The sequence below is a fragment of the Rhincodon typus genome, chromosome 29 (genome assembly GCF_021869965.1).
Source record: "Rhincodon typus isolate 14 chromosome 29, sRhiTyp1.1, whole genome shotgun sequence".
Lineage (NCBI taxonomy): Eukaryota > Metazoa > Chordata > Chondrichthyes > Orectolobiformes > Rhincodontidae > Rhincodon > Rhincodon typus.
This window is the reverse complement of record NC_063360.1, coordinates 34,477,747-34,488,583: the sequence shown is the minus strand read 5'-3', so window position 1 is coordinate 34,488,583 and position 10,837 is coordinate 34,477,747. Positions and strand designations below refer to the sequence as shown.

General features: G+C 45.2%; 1 protein-coding gene across 5 annotated transcripts in view; it reads right to left on the bottom strand.

Moving 5' to 3' along the window:
• Positions 1-1,923: 1,923 nt before the first annotated feature.
• The window catches only part of LOC109918138 (N-acetyllactosaminide beta-1,3-N-acetylglucosaminyltransferase 3-like), a 67,491-nt gene continuing 58,577 nt past the window's right edge, over positions 1,924-10,837 (bottom strand). For all 5 annotated transcript variants that reach the window (XM_020518034.2, XM_048614319.1, XM_048614320.1 and 2 more), the window contains one exon: positions 1,924-4,337. In XM_020518034.2, coding sequence (XP_020373623.1) covers positions 3,134-4,337 — 1,204 coding nt within the window. In that variant the 3' untranslated portion in view covers positions 1,924-3,133. The remainder of the gene's footprint in view (positions 4,338-10,837) is intronic.

Sequence of the window (10,837 nt, the reverse complement as noted above, 5' to 3'; positions counted from 1 at the left end):
CACAACATGCTTCATGTCTGAAATGAGCTGCCAGAGGAAGTGGTGGATGCAGGTACAGTTACAACATTTACAAGATATTTGGATAAGTACATGAATAGGAAAGATTTGGAGGGATATGGGCCAAATGCAGGTAGGTGGGACTAGTTTAGTTTGGGAACATGGGCAACATGGGCTGAAGGGTCTGTTTCCATGCTCCCTATCTCTACAATCAGACTCATGAGGGGCATTCAGTGATCTTGGTCATCTCCACCTCAGATTCCAAAGCCTAACGATTCTTACAACTCTGGTCACCCTTCTATAGGAAAGATGTTGTTAAACTTGAAAGGGCTCTGAAAAGATTTACAAGAATGTTGCCAGGGTTGGAGGGTTTGAGCTATAGGGAGACCCCGAATAGGCTGGGGCATTTTTCCCCTTGAATGTCGAAGGCTGACGGGGTGGCCTTATAGAGGTTTATAAAATCATGAGGGTCACGGACAAGTGAACAGCCAAGGTGCTTTTCAGAATCTGAAACTAGAGGGCATAGATTTAAGGTGAGAGGGGAAAGATTGAAAAGGGACCTGAAGGGTAACTTTTGCACACAGAGGGTGGTGCATGTATGGAATGAGCTGCCAGAGGAAGTGGAGGCTGGTACAATTACAACATTTAAAACATCTGAATAGGAAGGATTTAGAGGATATGGGCAGAACATTGGCAAATGGGACTAGGTCAGATGGGGATGTCTGGTCAGGACCAAAGGGTCTGTTTCCGTGCTGTATGACTATGGCTGTATAAGATTGTGATCAGCCTCAGAGCTCAAATTCTCTTTCATGCCAGCTCCCCATAGCGCTCATCTCCCTAATATTTCAAAAATCTATCTATCTTCTCTTTAAATTCTTTCAGTGTTCCAGCTACAACCCTCTGGGGTAGAGAATTTCTGACATTTGCTGCACTCTGGGAGATGAAATTCCTTTGCAACTCTGGGTTTAAATGAATGTCCCCTTTCTTCTGTAACTATGTCCCTGAGTTCAAGACTCCCCCACTGATGGAAACATCTTCTTAATATCTACCCTGTCAAGCCCCCACAGAATTGTGTATGTTTCAATAAACTCACCCCACCTTCTTCTAAGCTCTGATGAATTAAAGTCTAATCTGTCTAGCTATCCTGGAGCTGTCAACCTCTTCAGGGATCAACCTAGTGAATCTCTTTTAACTGCCTCCAATGTCACTGAATGACTTTTTTTAAAATATAGGGACCAAAAATGTTCACTGTACTCCAAATGCAGCCTCACCAACACCCTATACAACTCTTGCCTGTTTTTCCAGCCACAAATACAAAACTACACTTCCATTTGCCTTCTGGATTAATTGCTACACCTACATGCTAACATTTTTTGGTTCATGCGCAAGAACACAGAGATCCCAATTCGAGAATGGGATGGGCTTTACCGACACTGTTTTTTAGAGAAGAAAATCTGCCACCCTTACCTGGTCCAGCCTGCATGGCACTCCAGACATGCAGCAATTTGGCCGACTCTTAACTGTGCTCTGGATAATTACAGATGGGCAACAAATGCTGGCCTCGCCAGCAACACCCACATCCTGTGAATGAATAAAAGTCTGGAACTGATCATTGAGCCGATCTTGCAGACAGCCATCGACACAATGGGCTGAATGGCCTGCTTCAGGATGGTAGAACCATTTCAATGTTCCTCTGTGCTACCCAAGCCATTCATTTTGTGTGACTAAATTAAATCCTCCTCCTTTATTATTGCTCAACAGGCTGGGATTTGTAAGTATTCTGGGATCAGACATGAGACTTTGTCCATTTTACCATGAAACCACGAACATTACAACCTTCGGCACTGATGTGTAATAGTCAGTTTTATGTCTTAAAAAAAAAAATCACAGGACACAAAAGATAACAACATGATGCAAATTGGAGGATTGTGTTCAAATTTTAGTAGAAAGACAGTTTGTATTTATTCAAGGCTTTTTACATATTTTGGGGACTTTAGAACCAAAGCATTTTTGAACATGTAGTTACTGTCTGATCTAAGTGATGCAACAATTGCTTTCACATTCCTGTTTGCACTGACATCACGACAAGAGGGTGCCTTCTCCCTCTGTCTAGTCTGGTGGCGATCATTCACAGTCTGCTTGCTCTTAATAAATCCAAGCTTTCTTCTTAAAATAATAAAATAAGGAAATAGCTTTTTGATATTTCTACCAAACTCACAAATAGTATAAACAAACAACACCAAAGTTGCATTTTTCTTCTTGCTGCATTTAAACAAATCAGTATCAGTCTAATTTGCATCATGGAGATGCAAAACTTATCAAAATAAGATCTGTGAAATTAACCCACCCCCTTGATCAAAAGGAAACCAGGAAGAGGAAGACAATTCAGTTTGAGCTAATGATTGGATGGAGACCATGGTATCAAGTTAGAATTAAAGGCATGAGGAATGGCATTGAGCACATCCATTCCACTCACTGACCCCAGCTCACCAAACACACTGCAGCATCTAAATGGCTCATGAACAACTTGGAACTTTTTCACCCTGACCCAAAGACAACTTCAGAAATTGCTTCTAGATGGGATGACCCAATGAACTCTCAATCTTCAGCATTCACTGTTGGAATATTATTAATCACTCCGAGCTTTGGGTGAGGTAAAGATACGGGATTGTGGGGAGGGCAACAGAGGTTAAAATGATTGGAAATATTCCCTAGGCACAAAAAGCTTCGCTCAAAAACACACCCTCGTGTTTCACTGTGTGTCGCTCAGTGTCCATCAGTATGAGTATGTGTATCAACACAACAGGGCTTCCGAGGATGGGAGATTGGATAAATCTTGACCATTTTGCAGTAAGCTTCACTGGGACACCAGACAAGGCGTGCATTGGACTGAGCTACAATGCTCCATGTCGTTGACACCCTTGACACTCAGCAGCTGGAGGGCAGGCTGTAGTTTCAGAGGGAGAATGGCCTGGATAACTGCCAAGCAAGATATTCCCCATTTGGTTGGGGGTGGGGGGAGGGGAGATGTTGCTGAATGGTGATATGGTAGATGCTGAAGTCTATTTGTAAGGATTTCCTTCAATAAGTATGCACGAGTCCCAGTGTGCCACCCACAATACCAAGGTTTGGTGATTCATGAATCGTGGTGCCCTATGTCTGTTGCAACACCACCTTCTGGAGGTGATCGGGCACAACGCAGGCTGCTGTTGTGCACTGCCTCCCACATCAACAGCAGCTCATACGGCCGGAAGCGGTGCACCAATAGGAGCTCCCGGTAGTAGCACGGGTTAAACGTGTCATCCTGGGGAGACGGTACCCACACACCAGCCGTTCGGAAACCCATGTGCGATTTGGGGGCCAGGCCCGCTCTCTCCAGGCACATGCCGAAGAACACGTCATCGATGGGGAAGACTTCGATCCCGCGGGCCACAGTGTAAATGACGCTGGCCGTGTACCGTGACATGAGGATGCCCCCGCCGCCTGCGTAAGGTGGGTAGGACTGGGAGGTGGTCACCAACTCAGGGATGTAGTATTTGCTCCACTTCTCCCGGATGGGGCCCACACCAGCGATGAGGTGCCCCACGTAGAGATGCAGGCCTCCCTTCTGACCGGCCTCCACGCCCTGCAGGTACTCCACCATGTTGTCGCTGTTGGCGAAGACATCATCATCTCCGTTGAAGATGAACTGGGCCTTGGGACAATAGATGTCCAGCCACTGAAGCAGTTTGTACTGCTTGAGGGTCAGGTTGAAGAAGGTGTCCAGGAAATCCCACTGCAGGATGTCCCGATGTTGCCGGTTCTCCAGCTCCAGCACCCGGTTCAGTTTCTTCTGCTCATGCTGGTTCGGAGACATGGCGGTGATGAAGACCCGCTTGATTTGGACACCCTGGAATTTCCGCTCCTTCCCCCACGTCCTCCTCACCATGTCGCGCCGGTCGTGATTGAAGGGGTCAGATTTGATCACCAGCAGCAAGAAGACATTGTGAGAATTCTCTGGCCTTCCACACTTGTCTGGCACGTTCTGCAGGAGATTGAAATCTCTGCAGTGCTTGTACCTCAGGAAGTCCTTCACATTCTGCGGCTGACCCGCAAACGTTGGCAAACTTGAAACACTCATATTTTCTCTGCACGTGGGAGCAGGCTTTGGCTTTGGCTTTGGCTTCTCTGTTTGGACAGCATCAAGGCTGTGCGAGCCCAACGGTTGGATGGCTTCCTGGGGCACAATATCAATTGGTTCTGGCGGGCTGTTGTGACCGAAAATGTACATTAAGCCCAGTGTTCCTATGCACACCAGGCCAAATTTTTCAAGTAATCTGTAACGTTTTCGCATTCTGCACCTGTCAACAGAAGGAAACAAAAGAAAAAAAAGGGCAAATTAAAGAAGAGAAGGTAAAGCAAGGACTTAACATTTAAATGGCACCTTAGACCATAAGACGTAGAAACAAAATGAGGCTATTCCCAATGGGACAGGTTCCACCTGAATGATGCTGGGACCACAGTCCTGGCAAATCGCGTGACCAGGGCTGCAATTGGGCTTTAAACTAAATATTGGTGGGATATTGGATTCAGTTTCATGGAAAATTATGGAAGAAGTTTAACATGGGAAGGGTTCAGCAGATAGTTATTAAAGTTATTAAAGCAACAGGGCAAAGAATATGGAAATGGTTAGGGATCCAACTTCAGGCACAGCAAATAAGGGGACAACTATGAGAAGGGGGTCAGTCAACACAGGACTGGGAGTGTTAATGCACACTGTGTACAAAACAAGGTAAATGAACTTGTAGCACAGATTGAAATTGGCGGATACAATGTTGTGGGTATCTCAGAGACGTGGCTGCAAGGGGATCAAGGCTGGGAACTAAATATCCAAAGATACTGTTCTATACAAATACGTGACACATGAGCCCAGCACCTGAATTTCAGTTCATGAACATTAGGGAGAAGATTTTATGAAATTGATTTTTCAGAGAGGGAGACAGGTGACCAGTTTCACTCAGTGGTTAGCACTGCTGCCTCACAGCACCGGGGACCCGGGTTCGATTCCACCCTCGGGCGACTGTCTGTGTGGAGTTTGCACATTCTCCCCACGTGTCTGCGTGGGTTTCCTCCGGGTGCTCCAGTTTCCTCCCACAGTCTAAAGATGTGCAGGTTAGGTGGATTGGCCATGCTAAATTGCCCATAGTGTTCAGGGATGTGTAGATTAGGTGGGTTATAGGGGGAAGGGCATGGTCAGTTGCTCGGAGGGTCAATGTGGACTTGTTGGGCCAAAGGGCCTGTTTCCACACCGTAGGGATTCTATGGATGTGCACTGTATCGCAAGAACAGGCAGAGGGGGTGCGTTGCCTTGTTAGTAGGAAGTTAAATTAAGTCGATTGCAAGAAGTGATACAGAGGCGGAAGGTGTAGAATCTGTGTGGGTAGAGAGTTGAGAAACCACAAAGGAAACAAAAGACTGATGGGAGCTGTGTAATGACTTCCTAGCAGTAGTCAGGGTGTGGGGAAGAAAATAAATCAGGAGATAGAAAAGGGAGGTAAGAAAGGCACTAATACAATAATCATGGGGAGCTTCAATATGCAGGTGGACTGGGAAAATAAGGTTGGCAGCAAATCTTAAGAAAAGGAATTTGTGGAATGTCTGAGATTGTTTTTGGAGCAGCTTGTGGTAGAGCCCCCTAGTGAATAGGCAGTTCTGGATTTGTTGATGTGTAACGAGGCAGACTTAGTTAGGAAGCTTAAAGGTGAAGGAACCCATAAGGCCAGTGACCACAATATGATAATTTGAGAGGGAGAAGCTCGAATCAGATGTAATGGTATGAGAATTGTTAACGTAACAGGGTTAAAAGTGGATCAAAATCCTGGAATTCCTTCCCTAATGGCATTGTGGATTAACCCACAGCAGGTGATTCACAAAAGGATCTAGGGATGGGCAATAAATGCTGGCCCAACCAGCAACATCCTCATCCCATGAATACAAAAATAAAGGTTGCAGAAGGACTTGTATAGGCTAAAAACAGTGGGCAAAGAAGTGGCAGATGGAATACAATATGGGAAAGTGTGAGGTTACACACTTTGGTAGGAAGAATAGAGGCTTAGACTATTTTCCACATGAAGAAAGGCTTTGGAAATCTCAAGCACAAAGGGACTTGAGAGTCCTAGTTCAGGATTCTCTTAAGATTGACATGTAGCTGTAGTGGCAGTCTGGAAGGCAAATGAATGTTATCCATAAGCCAGCCATATAAATGAATTTGAAGTAAATAATGTCAAACATAGGGTAATGCAATACTGCCATGAGTGAAGTAGTTATGATATTTTAGATTCTGAGTAGCTCATCTTTCTGTAAATGGATACAGGGAGCCCAAAATTAACTGGCAAGCAAAATTCTTGACATCTAATGGCATAACCATCACTGAAACCCCCACTAACAACATCCTGGGATTTATCATTGACCAGAAACTTGACTGGATTAGCCATTAAATTACTATGGCTGCAAGAGCAGGTCAGAGGCATCGCATCCTGCAGCAAGTAACTCACCTCCCAACTCCTCAAAGCATTAATTTCAAGAGGGCTAGGATACTACAGCAGGGACGTACTGCTGAGGGTGCACTAGGCTCTGGCCAGACCGCATTTAGAATATTGACAGCAGTTTCGGATCCCGAATCTAAGGAAGGATCTGCTGGCATCGGAGCACGTCCAGAGGAGCTTTACAAGAATGATGCCAGGGATGAAGGACATGTATGTTTCAATAAGGCTACCTCCCTTTCTTCTAGATTTCAAAGAAAGCAGGTCAAATTTCCTCAACCTGTCTTCAACAGTCAATTCTTCCTTACCTGGTATTAGCCTAATGAACCTTCTCCATGCTAATATATCTTTCCTTAGAAAGGGGTCCCAAAACTGTTAAAAAAGTAACACCTCCCAGTAAATGAAAGGAGCCTTTTGGGATGGCCTGAGGATGAAACTCCTTAGCCAGTCCCACTCCCACCATACTCTCAAAGCCCATCCCTATTTATAAACCAGAGTCTCACCCACACAATGGAAATTGGAATATCCAATTTAACATTATTTAAATGTTATAAAAAAATTAAATGGGAGTCCAAAATAAAAGAGCCAATGAACGCAAAATACTGTGGATTCTGTAAATCTAAAACAAACAGAACGTTGGAGAAACTCAGCAAGTCCAGTAGCATCCATGGAGACAGAAACTGAATTAATATTTCAAGTCCAGTGTGACTTCTTCAGATTGAAAGATAAATGGGACTGAGAGACAGACACAGAGAGAGAGAGAGAGACAGAAAGAGAGAGACAGAGAGAGAGAGACAGAGAGAGAGAGAAGCAGCTCTTAACTCTGTTTTTCTCTCAGATGCTATATAAAATTATTCTTATGGGCAAATTATTATTTGGTCATCTGTTTTAGTGGCTGATTTTTTTGATGTGATGTCAGTTCTTTTCCTGATAATAAAATCTCTTATGTTAAAGGTGTCATATCAATAAAAATTGTTGTGATTTAACACAGCAATTAGTTTACACAGCAAACAAGTCCAGACTCTGATGCTCTGGGTGTTCTGACATCTGCCCAGGAGCACCATCTCCTGCCAAGCCATTGACTTGGAAACATAATCGCCGTTCCTTCACTGCCATTGGGTCAAAATCCTGGACTTCCCTCCCTAACAGCACCGCAGGTGTCTCTAGACCTCGAAAGGACTGCAGTGGTTCAAGAAGACATCTCATTGCCACCTTCTTCAGGCCTATTAGGGAAGGGCAAGAAGGCTGCTCACAATCTGTGAATTAATTTAAGGGAGCAATGCAGCCAGCCATATAAATGAATTAAAAATAAATAATGTCAAACATTGGGTAGCTACGACATTGTCACGAGCAAAGTAGTTATGAGGGGGCGGCACGGTGGTTAGCACTGCTGCCTCACAGCGCCAGGGACCCGGGTTTGATCCCACCCTTGGGTGACCATCCATGTGGAGTTTGCACATTCTCCGTGTCTCTGTGTGGGTTTCCTCCAGGTCCTCCGGTTTCCTCCCACAGTCCAAAGATGTACAGGGTAGGTGGATTGGCCGTGCTAAATTGTCCCATAGTGTGCAGGCCTGTTAGATTAGCCTTGGGAAATGCAGGGTTACAGGGATGCAGTTGGGGAGTAAGTCTGTGTGGGATATTTTTCAAAGGACCCACATAAACTCAATGGGCTGAATGGCCTGCTTCCATATTGTAGGGATTTGTATGATTCTATGTATGATATGTCAAATTCTGTAAGTAGCTCATCTTTGTGTAAATAGATACAGGGAGCCTCAATTGAATTGGTGAGCAAAAATTACCTCTTGACATCCCATAGTATAACCCTCACTGAAACCCCCATTAACAACATCCTGAGAGTTACCATTGCCTAGAAATTCAACTGGATTAGCCACGTATTTACTACAGTTAGGTCAGAGGCTTGGCATCCTCCAGTGATTTTTGGATCAAGAATCAAGTAACTCACCTCCTGTCTCCCCAAAGCCTGTCCACCATTTACAAAGGGACAAGTTAGGAATGTGACGGAATACAAAAACAGAAATGGCTAGAAAATCTCAGCAGGTCTGGAGAGAAATCAGAGTTAACATGTCGGGTCCAGTGACCCTACTGTTTTGAAGAAAGGTCACTGGACCCGAAACGTTAACTCTGATTTCTCTCCGCAGGTGCTGCCAGACCTGTTTCTGTTCCTAATTTCCAACAGCTACAGTTCTTTTGGTTTTCTGTGTGATGGAATACTCCCCACTTGCCTGGATGGGTGCAGCTCCAAAAACACTCAAGTAGCTTGACACCATCCAGGATAAAGCAGCCCGCTTGATTGGCATCACATCCATCACTGACATTCAGTAGCTGCAGTGTTTATAGGATACATAGTACTGTACATGGTCCTCAGACAGCACCTTCCACATCCATGACCACTTCCATCTAGAAGGACAAGGGCAACAGATACATGGGAACACCACCCCCTGCAAATTCCCCTCCAAGCCATGCACTCTGACTTGGAAATATATCACCGTTCCTTCTTGAGTGCAGCTAGGGATGATTAATAAATGTTGGCCCAACCAGTCAGATCCATGTCCCAGGGTGAATTAAAACAAAGGGTATAAATTAATGTGTGAAAGAGAGAATGGGTCCTCTTTAAGGACAAAGTAAACAAGATACAAACAAGAGAGGTTATGCTGCAGCTCTATAAAACTCTGGTTAGACCACACTTGGAATATTGTGTTCAGTCTGGTCACCTCATTGTGGGAAAGATGTGGAAGCTTTAGAGACGGTGCAGAGGAGATACACCAGGATTCTGCCTGGGCTGGAGGGCAGGTCTTATGAGGAAACGTTGAGGGAGCTAGGGCTTTTTTTCATTGGAGCGAAGAAGGACGAGAGGTGACTTGATAGGGGTTTACAAGATGATGAGAGGCATAGATAGAGTGGATAGCCAGAGACTTTTTCCCAGGGCGGAAATGACTATTACAAGGAGGCATAATTTTAAGGTGATTGGAGGAAGGTATAGGAGAGATATCAGAGGTAGGTTCTTCACACAGAGAGAGTGGTGGGCGTGTGGAATGCGCTGTCGGCAGTGGTAGCAGAGTCAGATACTTTAGAGACTTAAGCGACTCTTGGATAGGCACATGGGGGATCGTAAAATGTAGGGTATGCAGGGTAGATTGATCTTAGTAGGATAATAGGTCGGCACAACATTGTGGGCCGAAGGGCCTGCGCTGTGCTGTACTGTTCTATGTTTATGTTCTAAGACAATGTCATGGTGGGTGGGGCAGAGAGGACAATGCAAGACAAGTGGAGAACAGACATCTTGCAGTCAGTTTCTGAAGTTATGGAATTCAATCTTGAAACCTTGAGGCTGCAAAGTGCTGAAGTGGAGGATAAGTTGTAGTTCAAGCTTGCTTTGTTAGAACATTGCAGCAGGCTCATGGACAAGAATGTTAGCATGAGAGGGAGGCGGGTTGTTGACATGGCAAACAACTAGGAGATTGGGTTATCCCGATGCATAAAGCAGAGATGTTCTGTAAAGCACTTACCCAATCCACATTTAATCTCGCCAATGCAAAGGAGACCACACTGGGAGCAGCGAATGCAGTTTACTAGATTGAAAGAAGTCTAAGAAAAAAATGCTGCTTCACCTGGAAGGTGTGTCTGAACAGTGAACATGGAGGAAGTGAATGGGCAAGTGCAGGGGATGGGTGAGGGAGGGAGGAAATGTTAGGAGTGGATCAGGTTTTATGGAAGAAATGGCCCCTGTGCAACATGACATCTGTTTGGATTGTAGCTTCCTGCGAGGGGGCGGGGGAGGGTGTTGGTGGCAGAAATGCCAGAGGATGATCCTTTGAAAGTGGAGACTCGTGGGTTGGAAAGTGAGGACAAGGGGAACCTTGTTGTTGCTCTGGGAAGCAGGGGAAAGGGTGAGGGCAAAAGTGTGGGAGATGGGTTGAACATGGCTGGGGACCCTGTCAACCATGGCTTGTGCAGGAAGGTGTGGCAGGGGGGCTGGTTCTCAGTTGAGGGAAAGGGTCACACTAGAGGCAGCAGATATAATGGAAAGTAGGAGAATGAAAACAAATCCTTGCAGGAAGCACATGTGAGGAAGTGTCGCCAAGATAAATGTGGGATTCGGTGAGTATGAATATTAGTCGACTGCTGTTTGTATTTCTGAGGGTAGGCTAAGTGAACAAGGGGAAGGAAAAAGTCCAAGATGGACTGAGGCAAGAGCGAGAGAAGGATGGAAACCGGAAGCAAAACTGATGATTTTTTTCCATTTCAGAGTAAGAGCAAGAAACAGCAGGGAAGCCATCAAAAATGTCTTGGAGAAAGAG